General features: G+C 40.5%; 2 protein-coding genes and 1 long non-coding RNA gene across 6 annotated transcripts in view; 2 read left to right on the top strand and 1 right to left on the bottom strand.

The window, feature by feature from the left end:
- Window positions 1–458: 458 nt before the first annotated feature.
- Window positions 459–26593, bottom strand: n4bp3 (NEDD4 binding protein 3). 2 transcript variants are annotated; one of them, XM_058062833.1, is made up of 10 exons: window positions 26428–26593; window positions 8684–8955; window positions 8449–8611; window positions 6019–6228; window positions 3819–3940; window positions 3553–3748; window positions 3389–3481; window positions 3066–3317; window positions 2723–2972; window positions 459–2522 (listed from the first exon to the last, which is right to left on the bottom strand). In XM_058062833.1, the coding sequence occupies exons 2-10, from the start codon at window positions 8920–8922 to the stop codon at window positions 2149–2151; spliced, it is 1899 nt and encodes a 632-aa protein (XP_057918816.1). In that variant the 5' UTR covers window positions 8923–8955; window positions 26428–26593; the 3' UTR covers window positions 459–2148. The 2 variants fall into 2 exon arrangements, with proteins under 2 accessions (XP_057918816.1, XP_057918817.1); XM_058062834.1 differs by lacking the exon at window positions 26428–26593 and adding an exon at window positions 19996–21955.
- Window positions 3094–7146, top strand: LOC131110115 (uncharacterized). The gene is made up of 5 exons (XR_009120847.1): window positions 3094–3703; window positions 3806–3972; window positions 6702–6817; window positions 6939–6990; window positions 7094–7146. It is a non-coding gene; the product is annotated as an uncharacterized LOC131110115 (long non-coding RNA).
- Window positions 7254–27380, top strand: part of anxa6 (annexin A6) — a 58115-nt gene continuing 37988 nt past the window's right edge. For 2 of the 3 annotated variants that reach the window (XM_058062831.1, XM_058062830.1), the window contains exons 1-6: window positions 7256–7289; window positions 7382–7433; window positions 7526–7577; window positions 7670–7721; window positions 7959–8010; window positions 8103–8154. The gene's annotated coding sequence lies outside the window, so the exon portion shown is untranslated. Of the gene's footprint in view, window positions 7290–7381; window positions 7434–7525; window positions 7578–7669; window positions 7722–7958; window positions 8011–8102; window positions 8155–27380 lie in introns of all 3 variants that reach the window. The other variant, XR_009120846.1, reaches the window with a different exon arrangement.

Consider the following 27380-nt stretch of genomic DNA (forward strand, 5'->3'; position numbering starts at 1 on the left):
GAATCTCCTCACATCCCACTTTAACAAATCATTCAAGCTCCCCTGGGCGCTGCAGTTATATTAAGGCCGGTTTATATAATATTTTTAAATGGCGAGGTAGGGACCCGGTGAATCATTTTTCTAGATAATACCACAAAAATCAAAGTAGCGTATCTTATTCCTAGTGTAGTTCATAGTCGTTCTAAGCAAGCATGGATCCTCCAGTTGCATCCAGCCCCCCCCTCCTCCTCCTCCTCCTCTGCAAGATAAGCAGCCAAGGCTAAACCTCTAAAAGCCACATTAGTTCCAAAAGCCTCTGCTGCTCTCTTGTTCATTCCACCATAAAGCGCTTGTCCTTGGTTTTTTTATTGGCACACTTTGTGAGACCTTAAGCCCCTTTGAGGGAGCAACAGACGTCTGGGCCTTCGGGTGCATCCTGGATGTCCCACCTCAGGCATTTTAGTTAAGACTTCCAGGAAAAAAAAAAACAATTTTTTACACTCGAAATTATTTTTTATTCAGAGCAGCAGATATATGCCTTGCAGTTTGATCTCAGACAACAGATAAAAGTCACAGTAGTATTCTGAAAAGTGAAATGACAGCTGCTATTTCAATGCTTGTGCCTGCGTTAAAAAAAATCATGCATTAGGAGTGTCCCGCAAATTCAGTCAATAAGCGTCAATCGGTGGCATCAATACATCAATCCGACAAGAAACGTGGGATAAAATATGGTTTAACATTCTCATTTTCACAATGTCAATACAAATAGTGTTACAGTCGTGGCACCAGACAGCTTTAGTCCCGGATACTTAACCTCCACAACACAGCTTACCTCCCTGAATCCACAGCAAGCTTCCCAAAGCCGCCGTTAAATCCCTTCAGAATCCTTTGGTTATTGTCAAAACATCAATATTCCCACAATAATAGTTTGTTTATGTACAGATTCACATTTAGGAAGAGCTTGATAATGGAGGATGTGTACAGTAGGGCCGTGCTAGTCATATACATCAAACTCATTCATTCATTTTCTACCACTTTTTCCACATGAGGGTTGCAGGGGTGCTGGAGCCTATCCCAGCTTTCTTTGGGCAAAAGGCGGGGTACACCCTGGACTGGTCGCCAGCCAATCACAGGGCACATATAGACAAACAACCATTCACACTCACATTCATACCTATGGACAATTTGGAGTCGCTAATTAACCTAGCATGTTTTTGGAATGTGGGAGGAAACCGTAGTACCGGAGAAAACCCACGCATGCACGGGGAGAACATGCAAACTCCACACAGAGATGGCCGAGGGTGGAATTGAACCCTGGTCTCCTAGCTGTGAGGTCTGCGCGCTAACCACTCGACCAACTTTCACCTTCACCACAGAGGTTCTGAATTATACAATTCAGAGAGTTTTTTCTAACACTAGCTCCCTGTGACTTCACAGTGAGCCTGATGAGAAGTCCTTATATGGGCATGCCTAGGTACAAGACAAAAAATTTCTTTTTAGTCATTCATTCATTCATTTTCTACCGCTTTTTCCTCACGAGGGTCGCGGGGGGTGCTGGAGCCTATACCAGCTGTCTTTGGGCGAGAGGCGGGGTACACCCTGGACTGGTCGCCAGCCAATCACAGGGCACATATAGACAAACAACCATTCACACTCACATTCATACCTATGGACAATTTGGAGTCGCTAATTAACCTAGCATGTTTTTGGAATGTGGGAGGAAACCGGAGTACCACGCATGGAATTGAACCCTGGTCCTCCTAGCTGTGAGGTCTGCACGCTAACCACTCGACCACCGTGCCTCTCACCAGGTAAGTCCAACTTTCACCTTCACCACGGAGGTTCTGAATTATACAATTCAGAGAGTTTTTTTTCTAACACTAGCTCCCTGTGACTTCACAGTGAGCCTGGTGAGAAGTCCTTATATGGGCGTGCCTAGGTGCAAGTCTTTTTAATTGATTGAAATTATTTTTACGAGCCATTATGGTTGTTGCAGTGTATGATTGTTCAGCGTTAGTGCGTCATTCTAGCAGATGACAATCATTACGTATCAAACATTTGACACAATATCTTGGGTCAATATCCTGAATATAAAAGTTGATATTCTATCTTCTCCTATTTTTGGTCCAAGCAGGCCTTGTCTTTCCCGTCAACAAAAATAAAAGTCATTTAAATTTCAGAGGATTCAATCCTGTCTATCCATGGCAAACCCGAGGATGGGGTGTCCTTCTGTTTTTCCACTTCCTGTTCACTCTTCAGCTCTGGCGCTTCTCTTTCCAAAGTCCCATGCGTGCTCCCTCCTCCTCCTCCTCCTTGTTCTCGGTCGACTCTCAGCTGGTACACCTCCCTCTCCAGCTCTGCGTTGCGGTGGTACATCTCTAAATAGCTGGCTTGCAGCTCTTTCTGGTAGCGGATGACCTTGTCCTTTTCTGTCTGCCATGTCTGCCTCTCCTCCTCGAAAGCCATGGCCTGGGCCTCGCTTTGGCGGCGCTCCAGCAGCAGCTCGGCGCGCAGACGCTCCTCATTCGGGCCCACACAGCCTCCTACAAGCAGAACATGGGCACACGGTTCATCTCCGGTCCAATGGAGCAGTCTGAAGCTGACCTGGTTACATTAATGAGGTAATAACCTCGTTTTTAATACTCAGAATAACCAAGTACCTTCATAAATATAAGTTGTTTCTGTAACAGGAGGGGTGTACTCACTTTTGTGAGTACTAAGTAATAGAAAAAGTTCAAAGTACCTCCCGCCCCAGGGATCTCCTCTCCTTTTCCGTGGTCACTGGCACTCTGAGAAGGTCGTCTATGCTGCTGGGAGCTTTGCACGATGACCTTCAGAGCATCTATCTGGCTCTCCCTGTTCCTCAGCTCCATACGCGTCTCCCTCAGCTGCGTCTTCAGCTGGAATATCTCACTCAGCTTCTGCGTCACCTCAGCTTGAGAGTCTCGGAACTGCTGCTTGAGCAAAGCGATCTCTCCCGACTTCTGGCAAACCTTCAAGGTGGGAACACAAATGAGTCTTACTTCCCTGTAATTACATCAAAGTGAGTGCTTCTCCCTGTCATAAAGCGTCTCTCAGGACCACACCTCCCACTGTGTCTCCTCCAGGGTCGGACTGATGGGCTTCTCCTTGTTTACTCCATCCTGGCTTGTTCCTATTTTCCCAATATCCAGCTCTTCTTGAAGCCGGTTCTTCTCCTGCTGAGCTTTGTAGAGCTGCAACTGGAGACCTCGCTGGGATTGCTGGGCATGCTGGGAAACTTGTCGGAGCTTCGCGGCGTAGAGGCGCTTCAGCTCCTCCACCTCCTTCTCCCACAGACGTTGTTTGCCTTCAAATACCTGCACGCAATGCCGACACAAACATGCGGCTCAGGCTTCATACAAGATGTTTACACTGAGGAGCGACTCACCTGAGCTATAGCACCCTCGCTCTCGTCCAGGTTTCTTTTCATCTGCTTTAGCTCGTGTTCTTTCTCCACCAGACGTTCCTCAAGATCCCGCACCTTGGAGGAGGTCAGCTTTTCAGTGTGGACATGGTTTCTGCGTGCCACACGCTTTTTTGAACAGTACTCACCACTTCTTCAACAGACATGGAGAGAGTCCAATCATATGGAGGCGGCGCCTCCCCTCCGTATGGCACCAAGCGGCTCAGCGTGGCCATGCTGCGACACGCCATCTCCCCTAAAGCCACGCCCCCTGAGCCAACAGCCTTGCCGCCAAACGAGGTGCGATCCAGTGAACCGATGGTGTTGATATGACCCATGGATGCGCTATAAAGCGCCGTAAAAGTTAACATAACGATATCTACACCATTTGAGTTGTAACAGAGCGGAGATCAACCTGATGTGAGCCAGGTGTGGGCGGAACGGGGGACGGTATGGCGGCAGGCTGGTCATGGAGTTATGGCCCGAGTCCGATAGATTGTCATCCTCTTGGCTCGCCCCACGCGCTGAAGAATGAGCCTACACAGAAGGGGCAATATGGCGGAAATAAGGTTATTGTCACCGCTCCATGTCAATTCTATTAGCTTTGTGGCGCCCACTTTTTGGGGGCTGCACTTACACTAATCTTTAATGTCAAGTAGGGCAGTGATTTTACCTTGAGGAACCGCCAGGTTTGCCGTGAGGAATTATTATTATTAATTTTATAATTAACATTTATTAATCATAATTTGCGGCACGGCGGTCTAGTGGTTAGCGCGCAGACCTCACAGCTAGGAGACCAGGGTTCAATTCCCACCCTCTGCCATCTCTGTGTGGAGTTTGCATGTTCTCCCCGTGCATGCGTGGGTTTTCTCCGGGTACTCCGGTTTCCTCCCACATTCCAAAAACATGCTAGGTTAATTGGCGACTCCAAATTGTCCATAGGTATGAATGTGAGTGTGAATGGTTGTTTGTCTATATGTGCCCTGTGATTGGCTGGCGACCAGTCCAGGGTGTACCCCGCCTCTCGCCCGAAGACAGCTGGGATAGGCTCCAGCACCCCCGCGACCCTCGTGAGGAAAAAGCGGTAGAAAATGAATGAATGAATGAATAATCATAATTTGCAAATATTATGTCAATAGTATACATGGATCCAAATATTCCAATTGAATTTGCTTTATTTGCTCAAACGGAAAGAATTGAACAGGGATGGAATATTCCTTTAACCAATCCGATTGAGGTATCTTGTACCCGCTCAAACGGACAGTTGTCATACTGCGTTCTTCTTCGTGGTGTTTTTCTTCTTCTGTTGTTTATTGGCGGTTAGCAAGCAGCTTTCGTGTGCGTTAGCGCCTTCTGTGGAACAGAATCTAAACCCTTCTATACTTTATTCACAAGTGCAGTTTTATTAAAAAAGAAAATATACAGTAAACCTCGGATATATCGGATTCAATTGTTCCCACTGGTTTTGTCCGATATAAGCGAAATCCGTTATATGCGTATACCGGAAAATGTCCGTTTTACGCATATATCGGATTTATATCCGGTATATGCGTAAATGGGATTTTATCCGTTATAAAAAGGCACTTCCTTGACTATGTTTCCAATGTACCTGGACGCGCAGGCAACGCTGCAAACGCTGCAAATGACGTCGTATAGCGGCCTGTCACGATTCGGCGAATCGGAGCGCCACGATGCGGCCATCCGATATATGCGAGGGAAATTTAATGGAAATGCATTGGAATGGGACTGGAGATTTTGTCCGAAATAGGCGAAATCCGTTATAAAAAATCCGATATATGCAATGAATTTTTATTGGAAATGCATTACAGAAAAATTGGTTCTTTTTTATCTGTCCGTTGTGAACGAATTTCCGATATATCCGAGTCCGATATATCCGAGGTTTACTTTATATCTATATAAAACATGTCCTGAGTTTAATTATAAAATATTAGCAATATTAAATTTGATCTTTTCCTGTTTAAATTTAAATTGATCCCAGGTGCGTTCTTTCAGCACATGCTCAGATATGACGTAACACGCAGATCCAGACGTTCTTCACTTTTAAAAATGGAGGCCAGCAATCGGCATTGGACTTAAGCAAAGTTTGTTTTTTTTATTCAAACTAAATTTCAAGACTGGACAGACGAAAAAATTGGCAATACGGAATTATTCCAACAAGTGAAAGAAGTCGGTATCACGTGATGTTGATGTTTACGTTTTAATGGGCATGCCCTATTGACTATTCTGTTTGATTTTCACGCCACATGTAGACAACAGATTGGAATATTCCTTTCTATGGATACCATTGTTTCCCGAAAGGTCATTCGGAAAGAGAAAAAGTGGTCATGTAAAAACATGGCTACTGTGGAGTGTCTGTGGTGTAAAGACTAGCATAGCAATGTAATATTGGTCCGTGTAGCAACACCTGCCTTGTTCCTCCTATAGACTTATTGATGCACGTGTGAGCTTGTGGTGAAATTTTTGGTTAGTGGTGTGCCACAAGATTTTTCCAATGTAAAAAAACGTGCCGTGGCTCAAAAAGGTTGAAAATCACTAAACTAGGGGGCCACAAAATACGGTTTTACGCAAAAAAAATGATAGGAGAAACATTGTACCTTGTTACCAGTGCTTGGCCCTCCATGGCGAGAGGGTGATGAGGAGGAAGAGGAGCTGGACACGGCTTTGGTGACATGGCCATAGGCTCTGTGCAGCCCATTGGAGAGACCGTGGTCCAATTCCTCTGATTTAGAAGATGGATACAGGTTTTGCATGGAGCTGAAGTTTTTGGGGGTGACAGGTTTGAATGCGGATGACCTCAAACGAGCCTTTGGGGGGGGGGGGGGGGGGGGTAAAAAAAAGAGCAATCAACCGAGTTAGTGAATTCCATCGCCGTGGAAAGCATCCATTTTTAAATCAATACAGTTTTAGCCTCCAGGTTTATCTGCATCGATTGATGGATTTTATTGCTGCTATAAACTGAGACCACAACAAACTTAGAGTCGAAATCCATGAACACGGAAATAAAAGGTTGATTGATGCTTCTGACAGGCAATGCGGGGTGTCGGAGGATGCTGCCAGAGATGTCTAAATGGAATACTGATACATTTAAAACAACCTTGGCAGTCCGCCACTGACTGTATATCGGTATAAAACACCCACATTGGATGCTGACAAGTCATTAATGTGTCCTAACTCACAGTATGCCGCTCCATCACCCACGTGATGCGAGAATATGACATAGATCTATTTTTTTAATATATATTCCATTTGGCTTTTTTTTTTTGTCATGGTACCACAGATGGCAGAGAATGATGGAAGAGGAAATGTATAACGATAACCATAGAGCTGAAAATGGAACATTGGAAAGCAGTACAGTACACACATCCATGTCCTGGCTGCTCAGCACAACAACTGGTGAGTACACAGTTTATTTTTGTTTCATCAAAGGATGAGTGGTTTTGTTTTGGTTTTATTTTATAGCACCTAACATATTTTTACACTTGCATGAGATATCAAATTGATCATCTTTCTGCAGGAAGAGGACTCACAAAGTCTCTAAACACTTGGATCCCTTCACTTATCAAAGGGTGAGTGGTTTTGTTTTATTTTTGTTTTATTTTTGTTTTATTTTACAGAGGTTAACATCTTTTTACACTTGCATGAGAGATCAAATTGATCATCTTTCTGCAGGAAAAGGACTCCAAACGTCTCTAAACACTCGGTTCCCATCACTTATCAAAGGGTGAGTGGTTTTGTTTTATTTTGGTTTTATTTTACAAAGGTTAACATATTTTTACATAGGCATGAGAAATTAAATTGATCATCTTTCTGCAGGAAAAGGACTCCAAACGTCTCTAAACACTCGGTTCCCATCACTTATAAAAGGGTGAGTGGTTTTGTTTTATTTTTGTTTTATTTTACAAAGGTTAACATCTCTTTACACTTGCATGAGAGATAAAATTGATCATCTTTCTGCAGGAAGAGGACTCACAATGTCTCTAAACACTCTGTTCCTATCACTTATCAAAGAGTGAGTGGTTTTGTTTTATTTTTGTTTTATTTTACAAAGGTTAACATCTCTTTACACTTGCATGAGAGATCAAATTGATCATCTTTCTGCAGGAAGAGGACTTGCAATGTCTCTAAACACTCAGTTCCCATAATTTATCAAAGGGTGAGTGGTTTTGTTTTATTTTTGTTTTATTTTACAAAGGTTAACATCTTTTTACATAGGCATGAGAGATAAAATTGATCATCTTTCTGCAGGAAAAGGACTCCAAACGTCTCTAAACACTCGGTTCCCATCACTTATCAAAGGGTGAGTGGTTTTGTTTTATTTTTGTTTTATTTTACAAAGGTTAACATCTTTTTACATAGGCATGAGAGATAAAATTGATCATCTTTCTGCAGGAAAAGGACTCCAAACGTCTCTAAACACTCGGTTCCCATCACTTATAAAAGGGTGAGTGGTTTTGTTTTATTTTTGTTTTATTTTACAGAGGTTAACATCTTTTTACATAGGCATGAGAGATAAAAATTGATCATCTTTCTGCAGGAAAAGGACTCGAAACGTCTCAAAACACTCGGTTCCCATCACTTATAAAAGGGTGAGTGGTTTTGTTTTATTTTGGTTTTATTTTACAGAGGTTAACATCTTTTTACACTTGCATGACTGATCAAATTGATCATCTTTCTGCAGGAAAAGGACTCCAAACGTCTCTAAACACTTGGTTCCCATCACTTATCAAAGGGTGAGTGTTTTTGTTTTATTTTGGTTTTATTTTAGTGTTTAACAATGAAGTCTCTTTGCATTCAGCAGTCTTCCCATTCAACTTCACTAAATGGTTAGTGTATTTTTAAATCGTGTTAATAACTATTTAGTGGTTAACTTCTCTTTACACTTTTATGACATCTAAAACGCTTGATGAAGAAAGTCGACTCATTTTCAGAGATCCTCTAACGCCACAGTGTTGTCAAAGGTCGAGTAGGTATATTTATTTTTAATTTTAAAAAATGTACTTTTGTCCACAAGACAACCTGCTTACCTTTTCATACTTGCCCCCACTTGGGAGTGAGTTCTTTGTCAAGTCAATCTCAGTGCCATCTTTGTGGAAGACCCGAGCATACAGGTTCTCTTCCTCCCGTCCGCCAACAGAGGTGATGATGTCTTTCTTGGCGCCGCCACTCTGGTTGCTTCTGGGTTCTTTTCTGTTGGGCAAAACGGTACATCAGCGATCGTCATGTGATGACAACATGGCCGTGTTCCAGGGCAGCACTCACCTGGCGATATTGAGGTAGTTGAGGAGCTCTCTTTGAGCGAAGCCTTTCTTCAGGAGGCTGCTGGACTGTTTGGGCCTGACTTGGGGCACAGCTCGGTTCACTTTAGTCGGAGAGACATCCGGCCTCTCCACCAGACTGCCGACACTTCCCATGCTGCAGCGCGGTGCAAAAGACGGTGCCGGGAATGGGTTTTGGAAGTTTTTACTCGGACGAGGAAGAGTTTGGACTGAGGTTGCCATTGGTTACACGGCTCACATAGGAAGGCAGGCGCTCTGTCAAGATGACAAAAACATGAGTGTTTCAAATAAGGCGTAAAGATTTACACATTGTCTTCTCCGTCACCCTGAGCGGATGTCATCAGCTGTGCTCAGACAGATGTCTCAGACCCCAGCTGGAGCTTAACCCCCCCTACCCCCCCACCCCCATTACACGGCTATTGAAAAAATACATATTGCGTACTTGCAGTTGTTGCAGAAATGCTCTCCCATCCCAGCAGAAAAGAACACGCAGCATATGAGAGTGATGGCTCAGGGAGCATATGTTAAATCACAAGCCTGTTGCATAACTCAAATCCAACTAGGTTACAACTGCACAGCTCAAAGATGGGAAAAAAAAAAGCTTTCCTGTCAGGCCACACGGGCAATTCAATCTACTGTAGAGCTTATTTTGCTTGCAAATGTCCGGCATCCCATAATAATCACATGTTCAATGTGTATGAAGGAATCTCGTGGAATACTTTGACTATTATGTGTTTGTATAAATATGTACACAGATATATCACATTTTTAAAATGTAAATTCACAGTAAACTGTGCATGGTGAATGCATTAGTGTGCATCAACATCACACTAATGCATCATCCTTTAGTGTAGGGGTCTCAAACTCAATTTACTTTGGGGCCACTGGAGCTCGGGTCTGGGTGAGACTGGGTTTTCCAAAAAAAAAAACGCATTTATTAAAAACAAAAAAATTAAAAAAACTTTGCTTTGGTTCCAATTTTCTACAATAAAAGCTCTGATAAAACATTCCACTGTTATCGAATATCTTACTTTTTATTTTTTCTACACAAAATAAGATAAAAAAATCAAGAAACAAATCAAGAATAAAGAAAATCAATCAATCAGTAATAAATAAATAAATATAATAATAATAATAAAACGGACAATAATAAAAACTTAAGAAACCACATATAGTTGGTGGGTAGACAAATTATTTTTTTCAGATTAAAATGAACAAAGCATTATTAGAGCCCTGTAGACATGACAAAACACGACTATAGTCACATTTATACTCTTTTTATTTACAACATATTGCGCAACTGCAGGGTCTTGAGACACATGCTAACTCGCAAACTCGAGAGCTAGCGACCTAAACGGTAGCCTCCAAGTTATTTCCTTTAAACCTAAATAGCCAAAAACTTACCACTTCCACACGGATAGTGAGGATAACTATTAACAGTTATTTAACCTTTAACATGAACATTAATCAAACGTAATAATTTTTTCTGGGTACATGATACCATACAGCATGCATATCAAACTTGCGCGGGCCGCATGTTTGAGACCCCTGCTTTAGTGGATTCAATACAACGGTGGATAAAATACATGATTAAATAGAGTAAATGTGACACCAACACATTGTCATGATAATATTTGGACAAAGGTAATAATGGAATATAAGGGATGAAAGGTAAGCCATTGTGCCGCCCGCCTCTCAAATCCTACTTTTGGTCCGTGTGCTGTCACATGCAAACATCCTGGCGGCTCTTACTTGGAATACATCATCAAGTGCTTTGCACTGGTGCCCTCGGCAGTTTCACCAATTATGCAAATGTGTAAAAAAAGAGTGAAGCAAAAGAGCGCTGCAGCAGCAACTTTGGCCCACTTTGCCGGGGTCCTCTCGAACAGACTTGTATCAAAGCTCCTCATGTTTTTATTCATGGAGCTATTTGCCACAATGTAAAGCTTTCCATAAGCCAATATAGCACTGACTGAGATCACATATGCTCATAATAACAATAAACTAGCATGTCTGGCCACAACATTAGGTACACCTGCAATAATGAGATCCGATGTATTGTTAAAGGTCCCCCATTGACTTTTTTATCATGTTCTAACTGACTATTATACCGTTTATTCATTCAATCATTCATTCATTTTCTACCGCTTTTTCCTCACGAGGGTCGTGGGGCGTGCTGGAGCCTATCCCAGCTGTCTTTGGGCGAGAGGCGGGGTACACCCTGGACTGGTCGCCAGCCAATCATAGGGCACATATAGACAAACAACCATTCACACTCACATTCATACTTATGGACAATTTGGAGTCGCTAATTAACCTAGCATGTTTTTGGAATGTGGGAGGAAACCGGAGTACCCGGAGAAAACCCAGGCATGCACGGGGAGAACATGCAAACTCCACACAGAGATGACCGAAGGTGGGAATTGAACCCTGGTCTCCTAGCTGTGAGGTCTAGGTCTAGGCTAACCACTCGACCGCTGTGCCGCCATTATACCGTTTATTAACTCCTAATTCCGGCACAAACCGGAAGTGTTTCTATGTACTCGGCAGTGTGACCAACCAAAAATAAATAAATAAATAAATAAAAAACGTTTTTAAAAAAACTTAAACTATATTAGGAAAGCAGGAAGTGAACAAATGTAACAGTTACTGATTATAAAAGTACCAGATGGAGGGGTAGGATTTAATAAGCTTTGCTTCTTCCTACTCCTTTCGGACATGTGGAACTGTGAACTGATTATGTGATGCATTCAATTGTAATCTGATGCATGTTCAAATGAAATAAAACCATTACCATTATTAATAGGGGTTAACTTATTTATACACTTGTGTGATCGTGAAGAATGTTAAAATACGTCAAACGTTGCCTAGACATGAAAAAATGTTATAATGGTGTAATTATATGGAAAATAAAATGCCTAGTGTTTCCTTTATGGTCCATGTATGGAAATTTTAGCTGCCCCTCGTCTTCTCAGCATAATGACCACACTCGTGGAGAAAACCACACAACTGCCACATCTCCGACAACCACAAAGACAACAAAACCTGCAGCTTTTCAAGTGGATTCTCAAGCACAAACTTCGCCGAAAATAGTTGGAATGAGGTCTGACACTCGAGCGTGAAGAGGGGGGACATTTCAGACCCTCAAGAGACACACGGGTCAGTCAGCAGTACCACAATAACAACATCAACAACATAGAGAGAAAGCCAAAAATTCCAAAGATAGTTCACAGAACACAAGCTCGGACTTGTCGGGTTTTTGATGCACCAAACGCTCACTCCCACGGATGCTTCACTCACACTAGTGTATGCATGCAGGTCAAAAAAAAAAAAAAAAAATTCTAAAGCTCTAGATCCTCTACCCCCACAGAGATCACCCTCATATCAAAGTTTGTTTACATTTGAGGGGTAACGGTGCATGTTCCATCTCAAACTCCCACACGGCAAACATTGAGTTACATCACATGATCACATGAAGGCTGGAAAAAAAACCAGCAAAACCCAAATCAGCCTTCGCTTAATTTAATCCACAAATAATCTCACACTTATGACATCATCATTGAAACGCACCATGCAACCTTGATTAGCTTTAGTAAACATTTACCTATAAACCCCATGAGTCGAGGGTTCACATGACACCGACAGATAACTATGAGGATATCCAAACAAAGCGTTAACATGACCTCGGTTACACAAAAACGAATAATGACGACATCGGTGAAGCATCGGCAAACATCACAATGACCCGAGTTAATCATCGACTTACACAGGAATACCTCGAAGTAGCACGCATCCATTTAACCCAATTACAAGCGAAACCAGTCACTTATCAGTCGATATTGAAATGGACGGTATTTAACTGAATAGAATGAGAAAATCCTGTCTTTGGACTCCAGCGCTTTTGGTACTTCCTGTTATTCCGTACAACCACTAACGCCCTTCAATGTAAAGTCAATGGACAGCAATACTGTAAAGATTTGCTCAACATTCCACGCTTCTCTTATCTAAGAACCCCCTTTGGTTTTATGGTCTGTTTGAGACTTTTCATCGCTTTGTTGTCTCTCCCACTAAGCACTCCATCCCTCACATTGGAAAGAACTTAAGTCAGACTGGAGACCATATTTAGTCACTGAAGCGGGTGTTGAACCCCGCATGCAACACTATAAGGAAGTACTGTCACATGATCATCATGTAAAAATGTATAAAAATATAGTGCATTAATTTCAAATAGCATAGTCATACACTTTTGGTTATGTTTGTTGAAATGCATGGCATTCAGCAATTTCCAATACTTAAATTACGCTGGGGTTGCACGGTGGTTGAGTGGTTAGCACGCGGGCCTCACAGCTAGGAGACCAGAGTTCAATTCCACCGTCTGTGTGGAGTTTGCATGTTCTCCCCGTGCATGTGTGGGTTTTACTCCGGGTACTCCGGTTTCCTCCCACATTCCAAAAACATGCTAGGTTAATTAGCGACTCCAAATTGTCCATAGGTATGAATGTGAGTGTGAATGGTTGTTTGTCTATATGTGCCCTGTGATTGGCTGGCCACCAGTCCAGGGTGTACCCCGCCTCTCGCCTGAAGACAGCTGGGATAGGCTCCAGCAACCCCCGTGACCCTCGTGAGGATAAGCGGTAGAAAATGAATGAATGAATGAGTTCTCCTCTTATTTTGTGTGGAAGTGGTAACTTTTTGGCTACTTATTTTGTCTTTCCCCACCCTCGGCGATCTCTGTGTGGAGTTTGCATGTTCTCCCCGTGCATGCGTGGGTTTTACTCCGGGTACTCCGGTTTCCTCCCACATTCCAAAAACATGCTAAGTTAATTAGCGACTTCAAATTGTCCATAGGTATGAATGTGAGTGTGAATGGTTGTCTGTCTATATGTGCCCTGTGATTGGCTGGCCACCAATCCAGGGTGTGCGCCTGCCTCATGCTAACGGACATGCTAACCACATGCATATTTTCGTCTTATGTTTATGTTATTCTTCAGCCTTGTCAACTCTGCCTAGCAACAAGACTCCATGTATTGAGAAAGAGTACAACATTGTAGTTATTTACAATTTTATCAACATTTTATAATGAATCATTTGATTCATAATTTCTTAGTGTTAGAAGAGAAATTTAAATTTGGATTTTTTTTTTTCTTGCTTGCTTGTCAGTGGCTAGCGGTGTACCGTTTCGTCTCATATAAAAACACCACTGTAGCCGTCGGCTCCCTAAAATACCCACTGCCCTATTTTGTGTTATGCCTCCACATTTTAGTCCTCAATGGCTGCTTTTCTCTGCAGCAATGAACAAATAGCACCCTTTTGACCCCTGTAGTGACTCACGTCGCCGCCATCAATGAAGACACTGTGACACGGAGAACACTTGAGCTTTAACACCACCCCTCTGTGGACCGCCACTGAATCATGCTCCACGTCTCCCCAAAAGAGGCTGCCTCTCGTCCTCAGTGGATCTCTTGTGCCAAATTGTATATAGAACGACATCGGTGCGGTGTCGCCACGGGCATCCCTGACCACATTTCCATGTAGCTTGAGTCATGTGACATTTCACAAGTAAGACATGACACAAAACGTAGTCGTCTACGCGTAGCTTCAGGGTTTGTCTGCATCTCTCATACATAATGAATAACTAGCAAACAATTAGACGCCGAGCAGCTGAGCAGTCGTCTACAGTGTTGGCGCATGGTCGCACGCCGCGCGTGTTTGCACTCACACAGCGCGGCGCCGCTTTTGCTTCACATCGGAAATAAACGCTCTCTTCCAGGCCTGCGGCGCACTTCAGTCTGCTGTTTTTATGACGTGTTGACAGTACGAAGGTGATTAAATCGGCACGACATCACACTCGTGTTGCTTTCAGATCTTTGTAGTAGGGCTGTACATCTCTTAGAGATAGACCGGGGGCCTCAAACTAGTGTCCTGCGGGCCACATTTGGGCCACGTGTGAATCCTACCCCTCCATCTGGTACTTTTACAATCAGTAACTGTTACATTTGTTCACTTCCTGCTTTCCTAATATAGTTTTTAATTTTTTTTTTTTATCACGTACCGAAGTACGAGGTGATATGACCATACAATGACATAATAAACGGTGGTTGAAATGTGTTTTTTTAAACATTATTAGAGGCCTCCAAACATGAAATAACACCCCTATAGTCACCTTTACACTCCTATTACCCTAACACGTCGCAAACACGCGACCCGTCGGCCAAATGTGGCCCGCAGGACACTAGTTTGAGGCCCCCGCCTTGATATGAAAGTTTAATGCAAGTTTGATATGGATGCTGTATGGTATCATGTACCCAGAAAAAATTATTACGTTCGATTAATGTTCATGTTAAATAACTGTTAATAGTTATCCTCCCTATTTGTGTGGAAGTGGTAAGTTTTGGGCTTTTTTTAAGTTTAAAGGAAATAACTTGAAGGCTACCGTTTAGGTCGCTAGCTCTCTAGTTTGCGAGTTAGCATGTGTCTCAAGACCCTGCAGTTGCGCAATATGTTGTAAATAAAAAGAGTATAAATGTGACTATAGTCGTGTTTTGTCATGTCTACAGGGCTCTAATAATGCTTTGTTCATTTTAATCTGAAAAAAGTAATTCCATACGCATCATATTTACAGCATAAATGCACCACTGTGAGTGTTTTTTTGATGTTTTTTGTCAAGCGTTGAGATTTCGTTCTTTGTTCGGCGGTACCTGAACGCACCACAGTTTTGTGCAGAGACGTGAAATTTATAAATAAATAGCTGAGAAGGGTTTCTCAGGCTGAATCTATTCTAATAATTACAAGGGTCACAATTTATAGCAAATGTTTTGCTTGCTTGTTAAAACTGGAAACCCTGGAACCTGAGAAAGAAGTCTGAAAAAGACAGGTTGTCTTATATTCAGAGCTTTTTTCCCTATCACTCACATACAGTAGTGACCTGTAGAGATGTCCAAAAAAAGGTTGTTGTTAGCTAACAACAAAGAAGGCGTTGTTATGAATGACTGTGGGGCAGTGAAAAATAATTGTCGTCTTATATTCAGCGTTGTATGCTATTGAGACTAGCATGGTGCTCTATACACCATGACTGATTATCAATAACACAAAGTGAGCAGGTAGCCATTTTCAGCATAGCATCGTGTAATAGAAATGCTTAAAAGGCTAAGAAGATAAGACGGGTATTAGCACACTTTTAACGACTATTGCTGTTTACTAATTACTATTCCCAAGTCCCTGAATCCTGATATAGATGTCAAACTCTGGAGCCTCTCTTGTTAGCCGTTGTAGATCGACCTCTGCTGACTTCACAGTATTGGATTTTTACACACAATTCAATCAGCAGCACTGAGTCGTGTGGGGTTATTTTCGGTGACTGGTTGCACTGGGGCATCGAACCGTATTGATCAGGATTAGGATCATGTTACGTAACAGCACCGGATTGGGAACGATGTATCAGCAGTGTTATTTATGTTATTCATTCACATGCACTGTTTGGCAGAGAAATGGCATCATGCCTGACTTGGGTTCGATTTGGGCTAAATGAATGTTTGTGTTGATATCCCCCCCCCCCCCCCCCCCCCGGGTGTTTGTGTGTGTGAAAGATTAGCATTAGGAGCAGAAGGATGAGTACGTGACATCGGTGTTGTGCATCACGTGCACTCACACATACTGTAGAACAGGGGTCTCAAACATGCGGCCCACGGGCCAAATGTGGCCCGCAGGACACTAGTTCGAGGCCTCCGCCTTGATATAAAAGTTGGTTGTCCTGTACATTTTGAGCATTAAGTTGCTGTGTGATGACTTTAGTATTCTTTGTAAGTTGACACAACGAGTCAGAATGTTATAGTTAGTGGGCCCTGTACATTTTGAGCATTAAGTTGCTGTGTGATGACTTTAGTATTCTTTGTAAATTGACACAGTGAGTCAGACTGTTATAGTTAGTGGCCCTGTATATTTTGAGCATTAAGTTGCTGTGTGATGACTTTAGTATTCTTTGTAAGTTGACAGCGAGTCAGACTGTTACAGTTAGTGGGCCCTGTACATTTTGAGCATTAAGTTGCTGTGGGATGACTTTAGAATTCTTTGTAAATTGACACAGCAAGTCAGACTTATAGTTAGTGGTCCTGTATTTAAACGATTCATCGCTCGTTTATGACGGCGGCACTGGTGCCATAACGATACCGAGTTCGATACCGATACATCCCCAGACATTCTGGAACATTCAGCACCCCTTAAAAGATGCACTGTATGGAATTTGTCAGAGAAGAGTGTGAAGTCATAAGAGAAAACATTCTTAGTATTTCTCACTGGCTACTTATTAATGTGCCAAAAGAAATGAGCTGTTATCAAAAACAGGAATGATCCCATGGGAACCACATATGTGTAAAATGAGCCATCTAATGACTGTTCATTTAACCAGATCATCAGTGCGTGATGATGGGGGCGGTAGGGGGGGGGTGCGAGCTGATTAGACAAAAGAGCCAGCGTCTTATTAAAATCATTAGACAAAGAGCAGGAAGAGTTTCCTCCTCTTCCTTCTCTGAAGCTTCTTTGTTTCCAGAAGCAGTTCACGTAGGAGTCAACCTTCTGTAATTGCCACAACACAAATCATGTGGTTCCCACATCGACCCACACCGAAACCAGTTGCGCTCAGTCCACAGCTGCTGTGAACGTGCATCCACATGCAAAGGACGTTTAAGGCACAGAACGGACAGCATTTCAGAAAAAAAGAAAAACACACAAAAAGAATGTCAATAAATGAGCGGTCTTCATGGGGTCAACAGGGTCAGCTAATCCATCCTGTGTTTCCTTATCTAAGCATGTGGTTTCACTTTGGGATAATCAGTAATTACATGTTAATTAGCACCGAGGCTGCTCAGCATGACGTCTTACCCAGCAGTAAAGATGGCAGTAAAGCAGGGGTCTCAAATATGCGACACTAGTTTGAGGCCCCCGCCTTCATATGAAAGTTTAAAGTTTGATATGGATGCTGTATGGTATCATGTACCCAGAAAAAATTATTACGTTTGATTAATGTTCATGTTAAAGGTTAAATAACTGTTAATAGTTATCCTCCCTATCCGTGTGGAAGTGGTAAGTTTTTGATATGGATGCTGTATGGTATCATGTACCCAGAAAAAATTATTACGTTTGATTAATGTTCATGTTAAAGGTTAAATAACTGTTAATAGTTATCCTCCCTATCCGTGTGGAAGTGGTAAGTTTTTGATATGGATGCTGTATGGTATCATGTACCCAGAAAAAATTATTACGTTTGATTAATGTTCATGTTAAAGGTTAAATAACTGTTAATAGTTATCCTCCCTATCCGTGTGGAAGTGGTAAGTTTTTGATATGGATGCTGTATGGTATCATGTACCCAGAAAAAATTATTACGTTTGATTAATGTTCATGTTAAAGGTTAAATAACTGTTAATAGTTATCCTCCCTATCCGTGTGGAAGTGGTAAGTTTTTGATATGGATGCTGTATGGTATCATGTACCCAGAAAAAAATATTACGTTTGATTAATGTTCATGTTAAAGGTTAAATAACTGTTAATAGTTATCCTCCCTATCCGTGTGGAAGTGGTAAGTTTTTGATATGGATGCTGTATGGTATCATGTACACAGAAAAAATTATTACGTTTGATTAATGTTCATGTTAAAGGTTAAATAACTGTTAATAGTTATCCTCCCTATGCGTGTGGAAGTGGTAAGTTTTTGATATGGATGCTGTATGGTATCATGTACCCAGAAAAAATTATCACGTTTGATTCATGTTCATGTTAAAGGTTAAATAACTGTTAATAGTTATCCTCCCGATCCGTGTGGAAGTGGTAAGTTTTTGGCTATTTAAGTTGAAAGGAAATAACTTGAAGGCTACCGTTTAAAGGTCGCTAGCTCTCTAGTTTGCGAGTTAGCATGTGTCTCAAGACCCTGCAGTTGCGCAATATGTTGTAAATAAAAAGAGTATAAATGTGACTATAGTCGTGTTTTGTCATGTCTACAGGGCTCTAATAATGCTTTGTTCATTTTAATCTGAAAAAAATAATTTGTAAAATAATAAATGCGTTTTTTTTTGGGGGGGGGGGGGACCTGATGCGGCCCAGCCTCGCCCAGACCCTAGCTCCAGTGGCCCCCAGGTAAATTGAGTTTTGAGACCCCTGCAGTAAAGCCTTTAAAAGTACAAGTTATTCTAATTCTAATTCAGCTCCGCAAACAAACAAACACTCTTTGTGGGTGAATTAGTCACCCATCCATTAGTCACAGTTGCACTTGTGGGCATGCTCAACTCACCAGCATGTCAATAAGTGTTTCCAATAGATTATAAAGGCGCATCTTCTGTGTCTCGGGGGGCTGATTTGCACACATTAAAGCAGAATTGCAACGGTACGGCACTCAGGGATTACACAACAAATATGAGTACATTTACTTAGCTTAATATCATAAGGTAACTAACACAGTATTACAGTATTAAGTCATTTAATTTGTGTGTATTTTTGACTCAATAAATTGGAATACAAATGTGAATAATAAGCAATACTTCATTCCACCATCCATCTCTGTGTGGAGTTTGCATGTTCTCCATGTGCATGCGTGGGTTTTCTCCAGGTACTCTGGTTTTTCATCCCACATTCCAAAAACATGCTAGGTTAATTAGCGACTCCGAATTGTCCATAGGTCCATTTTATACTTTAAATATGTTTAAGAAGGGTATCTAAAGCTTAAACCTGGTTTGGCATTTGAAGGGACAAGTAGAAGGTGAATCATCGACACACACTTTTATTGCAAATGTTGACCTGAAATTGGACAATGGCGGAGCAGTGTGTTGATAATGTCCAAGCAGAAGCTGCAGTAATTCTGCGTTTGATCAAAGTTACATAAGATTTTTCAGATCAAAACATTATGTCGAGTGTGAATGGTTGTTTGTCTATATGTGCCCTGTGATTGGCTGGCCACCAGTCCAGAGTGTACCCCGCTTTTCGCCCTAAGACAGCTGGGATAGGCTCCAGCACCCCCTGTGACCCTTGTGAGGATAAGCGGTAGAAAATGAATTAATTAATTACTACAATACTTAAACATAAAAATTCTACAAAAAAAGTAATACTTTTAAAATGTATTTTTTTTTATAGTACTTTTAAAAACAACAACGACTGACCATAGAAGGAGTCAAAACAAACAAGATGCAAGACTCCAATGAAAACATCAATGTAAAAACATACATAAAAGCAACATAATCAGGCAATAAAATAGCATATGTTACTTACAAAAATACTGATACTATTAGCCAATCTCAAAAACCGCTTTACCTGAATGTGCCACTTATCCAAGCCGATGTTTCTGTTCCGCCACTGACCATCACGTCACATGACTTCCTATGTCTCTGACTGATGGGTGGGAGGGAACTGCATGATCCGACACAATCAGCCACAGGATGACTTTGCATGTACGCAAAGATGAGGCTAAGCTCCTTTTTAAAGCTGTTTCAATAGAATCCGTGCAGATTGTTGTGTTTTTGTAGCCAGTATGGAATACGGTGACCAAGTGCTGTTCAGAGTGCGTGGTACTTTCCAGCTTCCCCGCACCTGCTCATCTCTTTTGTGCACTGTGTACTCATTTAGGGGCCCATGTGGTCTGACTTGTTCTGCCTGTTCCCGCATACAAAAGACCTGCATGTGGATCCGTTTTTGAAGGCAGACAGTCCGGTAGACGCACAAACGCCTCACCGGACAAACACCACCGACGCAACATTCTTGTTTACTCACTGAGGATCTGACTTGGAATGAAAGTCTTGTGCTGTTTGGACAATAGTGTGATTATCAGATGGGTTACCGGACGGGTTCTACACCATCTCAGGTTACATAAATTAAACCGAAGAGGGAAGAAAAGAGCGCACTGTTCTGTTTTTTTTTTTCTTTTTTTTTTCTTTTCAACCCCCAGAGTAACTGCTTCTTTACTTCCTCCGCATGCGATGTTGTGGGCCTGCAGAGCTCACTGGACTACATTGACTTCTTAAAGATGGCACCAATATATGGAGGACCAAAACTGCCAAAATAATAAATACATAAATAAAAGTGGAAATAAAAAGAAAAATGAAAAAAAAATCAAAAAATTAAATACAAAAAAATAAATATAAATGGAAATAAAAACAAAAATAAAAAAAATATATTCATAAATAAATAAATAAAAGCAAAAATAAATACAAAAATAAAAACAAGATTCAAAAATTAAAAATAAATACAAAAATAAATATATTAATAGAATTACATATCAATCAATAAATAAAAGCACTCTGCTCTCATATGTATTTATTTCATGCTGCAGACAATGTCAGCTTGAAATGCAGAAGGAAAAACTATTCAAATGAGGGGGCGGTCCTAAGTGTGTCTTGGGTTGAACTGTTTATTTATTATCTGTTTATTTATATCTATTTATTTATTTATGTATATATTTTTTTATTTTTGTTTTTATTTCCATTTATATTATTTTTTTTGTATTTAATTTTTTGATTTTTTTTTTTTTCATTTTTGTTTTTATTTCCACTTGTATTTATTTATTTATTATTTTGGCAGTTTTGGTCCTCCATACCAATGGGTGGGCATGCAGGAATCTTGATTTAATAAAGCGCCACGCCAAGACTGGCACACCTTTAAAGGCATTCCTGGGCTTGATTGTACCTTTTTTAGTAAAAACAAACAAACGTCAAAACATACTGTACATGAAAAGACCCCCTGCTATTAGAGGCCGTATTATTAGTCTTGCTTCAAAGAATGACCTTCAGCTTGACACCAATGTATGTCAGCGGTAACGGAAACAAAAACAAGGTCTTACAGATTCTATACCTGTTGGAACTGTCAGGTGGGCAAGCGGACCAGACTCATTTCCTTTACTTAAGCTCCCTTTTGACAGTACAGGACTTGGGTAAAGCTGTGTGGCTTTGGAGAAAGAACAGTTGATTAGGTCCTGCTGGGAATGAGCCATTGTCAGGAATTACGGTATAAGGAAAAGTCTGTTTGATATAAAGCAGCGGCTTGACTTGGAAAAACGCTTTTTAAATACAATGGAAGTCACACTATTTGGAAGTTGAACAGACATTTTTAGGAATAATACACCTTAAACTGGAAATAGGGCGGAGATAGTATCTTTGTCCTGGCTGTTCAGTACAAAAAAAAAACTATTACTGTATATACTGTTTCATCAGCTGCTGGTGTTTATAAAGCCCTGACGCACATTTAGACACGGGAGCTGCTGGGATGTTTAACAGCTGAATGAAGACATTGCATCAGCTGTCTCGGCTGATTCGGCATCACAGGAAAAAAATGTATTATGGAAAGCAGGAAGTGAACAAATGTAACAGTTCGCTATATTGACAGTTACTATGGTACACATTATGTCATTGTACGGTCATATCACCTCATACTTTGGTACGAGGTGCATTATTTAAAAAAAAACAAACAAAAAAATAAACTTAAACTGTATTATGGAAAGCAGGAAGTGAACAAATGTAACAGTTCACTATATTGACAGTTACTATGGTACACATTATGTCATTGTACGGTCATATCACCTCATACTTTGGTACGAGGTGCATTATTTAGAAAAACAAACGAAAAAATAAACTTAAACTGTATTATGGAAAGCAGGAAGTGAACAAATGTAACAGTTCACTATATTGGAAGTCACACTATTTGGAAGTTGAGCAGACATTTTTAGGAATAATACACCTTAAAACTGGAAATGGGGCGGAGATAGTATCTTTGTCCTGGCTGTTCAGTACAAAAAAAACTATTTTAAGAGTGAAACTGTACATTGTAGACTCATACTTCATCCGGTTCAAGTCCCCACACAGCCCAGCCCTCATCCATCATTTCAGGCATGCATCAAGGCTCTGTCCTGGGACCCATCCTATTTTTTTCATCATTTATCTCCTCTCTCGGAAATTCATTAATTCATAAATTTTCTACCGCTTATCCTCACGAGGATGCTGGAGCCTATCCCAGCTGTCTTCTACACCCTGGACTGGTGGCCAGCCAATCACAGGGCACATATAGACAAACAACCATTCACACTCACATTCATACCTAATAATAATAATAATAAAACGGCAAATAATAAAAACTTAAGAAACCACATATAGTTGGTGGGTAGACAAATTATTTTTTTCAGATTAAAATGAACAAAGCATTATTAGAGCCCTGTAGACATGACAAAACACGACTATAGTCACATTTATACTCTTTTTATTTACAACATATTGCGCAACTGCAGGGTCTTGAGACGCATGCTAACTCGCAAACTAGAGAGCTAGCGACCTAAGCGGTAGCCTTCAAGTTATTTCCATTAAACTGAAATAGCCAAAAACTTACCACTTCCACACGGATAGGGAGGATAACTATTAACAGTTATTTAACCTTTAACATGAACATTAATGAAACATAATAATTTTTTCTGGGTACATGATACCATACAGCATCCATATCAAAAACTTACCACTTCCACACGGATAGGGAAGATAACTATTAACAGTTATTTAACCTTTAACATGAACATTAATCAAACGTAATAATTTTTTTCTGGGTACATGATACCATACAGCATCCATATCAAAAACTTACCACTTCCACACGGATAGGGAGGATAACTATTAACAGTTATTTAACCTTTAACATGAACATTAATCAAATGTAATAATTTTTTCTGGGTACATGATACCATACAGCATCCATATCAAAAACTTACCACTTCCACACGGATAGGGAGGATAACTATTAACAGTTATTTAACCTTTAACATGAACATTAATCAAACGTAATAATTTTTTCTGGGTACATGATACCATACAGCATCCATATCAAAAACTTACCACTTCCACACGGATAGGGAGGATAACTATTAACAGTTATTTAACCTTTAACATGAACATTAATGAAACATAATATTTTTTTTCTGGGTACATGATACCATACAGCATCCATCATTTGCGCAGGCCTCACTAACATTAAACTTTCATATCAAGGCGGGGGCCTCAAAGTAGTGTCCTGCGGGCCATATTTGGCCCACGGGCCGTGTTTTTGAGACCCCTGCAATAGACAGTGTGACCGTTACAGCTATTCAGGCATGTGAGCGCACGCACACCTCTCGGCAAGATAAAGCTGACCAATAAAAAAAAAGGTAAACACAGCGTCTTACTTCACAATAAAAGCCCAATAAGATAATAAGACAATAAGTTCCTGTCAGAGTTGATTTTCACTGAAGTCGGTGACATTTCGGGACAAAGAACACAGTGAGGGGTCTGTCCGCTGTCGTGCACTTGCAGACCTTTTCCCCCTTCTGAAGGTCAGTAGGTCCTGCCTGTCCCATGAGTATAACACTATTGTTCAATGCTGCATCAACTGTTTACTTTGCTATGTTTTCATAGCTAATCTGGAATTAACATTATGGGTCACCTGGTCTTGTCTCACTACAACTAACGTTTATAAATGCAAATGAGGGTGCATATTGTCACACTTACCTAGTCAACCTTCACTCCAGACAAGGAACTAAAGAATGTCAACATCCTTCTTTAGCTATGAGGAAACGCCTGCAATTTGTGGATTAATCATTAACTTCAGTGTTCTCTCTCTAAGATAACTCACACTTGCAAGACATGCATCCAGTCTCATTCATTAGAACATGCAAACTGGACTAAATTATCCCAAAAAGTCTTCTCAGAGCGATCAGGCATGGTCCAAAGAGAGCCTATAAAACCAGGATAAACTCAGGATTAGGAGAGAGAAAGGGTGAGAAAAAGAGGTGAAAGGAACAGGAGGTGGGGACTAAAAAAAAAGGGGGGGGGGGGTTGCAGAAGTACTGATTAGTCTTTGATTAGCTGACTGGCTTGAGGGGAAAACCTCTATGAACCAACGGAGCGCCACTGTTGGACCATCTGTTGGATGCGTGAACTCATGTGGACTCATGTATACGTAACCATTAAAAAAAAACATACATATATGTAAGTCACAATTATTACATGCAACGTCTCGGATTTGTGTGGTCAGCAGACATCGAACAGTCGGCACAACATGTGTTTCATCAGCTGCTGGTGTTTAGAAAGCCCTGACGCACATTTAGACACGGGAGCTGCTGGGATGTTTAACAGCTGAATGAAGACATTGCATCAGCTGTCTCGGCTGGTTCTGCATCCCAGAAAAAAAATGTATTATGGAAAGCAGGAAGTGAACAAATGTAACAGTTCACTATATTGACAGTTACTATGGTACATATTATGTCATTGTACGGTCATATCGCCTCGTACTTCGGTACGAGGTGCATTATTTAAAAAAAGAAATATCCAAATGCCCGCAAGGTATGCTGGGTAGTCCAATCCAACATTGATATATCGCCGTATCAACAGTATGTTAGCAATCCTTGTTTACTTCTCCTCTGCAACATATTTTGCAATCGAGCAAAAATATTGTATGCTACCAAGCATACCTTGCGTCAGGAATGTATGGATTTTTTTATGGATTACAGGGTTTTTTTTACAAGGTGTACCGAAGTACAAGGTGATATGACTGTACAATGACATAATTTGTACCATAGTAACTGTCAATATAGTGAACTGTTACATTTGTTCACTTCCTGCTTTCCATAATACAGTTTAAGTTTTTTTTTAATTTAAATAATTAAATTACCGAAGTACGAGGTGATATGACTGTACAATGACATAATGTGTACCATAGTAACTGTCAATATAGTGAACTGTTACATTTGTTCACTTCCTGCTTTCCATAATACAGTTTGGGTTTTTTTATTATTTAAATAATGCACCGTACAATGACATAATGTGTACCATAGTAACTGTCAATATAGTGAACTGTTACATTTGTTCACTTCCTGCTTTCCATAATACAGTTTAAGGTTGTTTTTTTTTTAATAATGCACCTCGTACCGAAGTACGAGGTAATATGACCATCCAATGACATAATGTGTACCATAGTAAGTGTCAATATAGTGATATATATAGCACATCATGACTGGTTCAAGACTCTTCATCCTTTATTAAATGCCAAATGCTAATGCAATGCTAATGGTTTTACTCCAAGATTTGTTATTTTTGAGAAATAGTTTTACTTATTTTTAACAATTATGTTCCAAAATGTTTCCTTGATGAGCATGTTAAGCTCTCAGGACGACATATACGGTAGTTTAGCGTCATATTAATGTGGTACTGCTGATTGACTGCATGAATTCAAACCCCACGAAAAATAAACCACCACGGGGCACGTAGCACACAATCTCCAACAACGGCTCACACATCTATTGTGTCTCCATTGTCCTGCACTTACGTCATCACACACACACACACACATAGCCACCGCGCTTAAAGGACCCTACAAGAGCCCTCAGGTCAGAGGTCACCTGTGGCCTCTGGTCTCCACGACGACAGCCTGGCAGTCCCCAACACTGAGTCCCCCCCGACCCCCCTTCATTCTTCCTTCACCCACCCACACACAACTTTTGTCCCCCAAACTGTGCAGCGTGTGAGCACAAGCCAAACATGTCCAGCTGTGCATGCCAAACACTTTTTAACACACTGTAGTGGAGAGCTGCGTTTTTTTAACAATCATACTTATTCCTTTCCACAAAGTCACTTCAAAGAGCTTCAAAACATCCATAGGAACTTTGCACTGTCATGCATGCATTCATGACTTCAAAGTGGAAGCACATCAAAATATAAAATAAAACCAATTGGTACTCACCATATCCCGCATGCAGGACATGTCTTCTTCAGCATGGATACTTCCCGTAAAAGCAATCATTAAAAAAAAAAGGGATATTTTCCAAAGTTGCTGCAGCACCAAGGAAGTGTCAGCCTACTCGGCGCTTGTAGGAACACAAACTGGGATGAACCTTTTGCCTCTCAAACGTTTGGACGGAGTGGAAACATGAGAGGCAGGGGAGGAAGCTGCTGAGTGGATATGGTGTTGTCCAATAGGGGGAAAAAGGGGGAAGGGGCGGCATCTAGCGGTGGTGATATGATACTACACATTTTAGATCCATAAAATGAACATAATATTTTATCTTTAATATTGCTCGGTTAATTGCTTTGGTTAATTTAATGTCATCTTCGTACTGGGAATATGTTTACTTTATTTTATTTCGTTATTTTTGTTTTTTAACTATACTATATTTTATATGTCATTATATAGTGAATTAAATGGAGTTTCAGGTAAATGTGTAAATTTTTTTGGTACTGTATATTAGATTATTTTTTTTTGTAAAACACCTTGTCTGAATAAACAAATTAAACAAAATTAATGAATAACATAACAAAATTATGCCAAAAATTCAGCTTAATGAGAGGAAAAAAAATGATAATAATAATAAAGGCATTTTTTTATACTCCTCTGATTAAGCTGAATTTTTGGCATAATTTTGTTATGTTATTCATTAATTTTGTTTGAAAAAATGCCTTTATTATTATTATCATTTTTTTTATCATGAGCATTTTTTTATTATTATCATCTGCATTATCATACAGTTATGTAGTAAATTTAAAACAAATGAGAGAAATTATTTATAACAGTGTAACAACATTAATACATTAATGCATCTAAGTCTAAATGTAAAATATAGTTAGTTATAATTATGTCACTTTGTCCTAAATATTAGTGAAAAAAAACGGTACTCTGCATAAAATACTAGCTGTAAA

This window comes from Doryrhamphus excisus, chromosome 23, assembly GCF_030265055.1.
Source record: "Doryrhamphus excisus isolate RoL2022-K1 chromosome 23, RoL_Dexc_1.0, whole genome shotgun sequence".
NCBI lineage: Eukaryota > Metazoa > Chordata > Actinopteri > Syngnathiformes > Syngnathidae > Doryrhamphus > Doryrhamphus excisus.

Excerpts from the sequence above, each read along its gene's own strand:
- n4bp3 (XM_058062833.1), bottom strand. The coding sequence starts at position 8,922 with ATGGCAACCTCAGTCCAAACTCTTCCTCGTCCGAGTAAAAACTTCCAA. Across the intron at positions 8,612-8,683 it reads AACTACCTCAATATCGCCAG|AAAAGAACCCAGAAGCAACC; the intron begins GTGAGTGCTGCC and ends TTTGCCCAACAG. Across the intron at positions 3,482-3,552 it reads CCATGTCTGTTGAAGAAGTG|GTGCGGGATCTTGAGGAACG; the intron begins GTGAGTACTGTT and ends ACCTCCTCCAAG.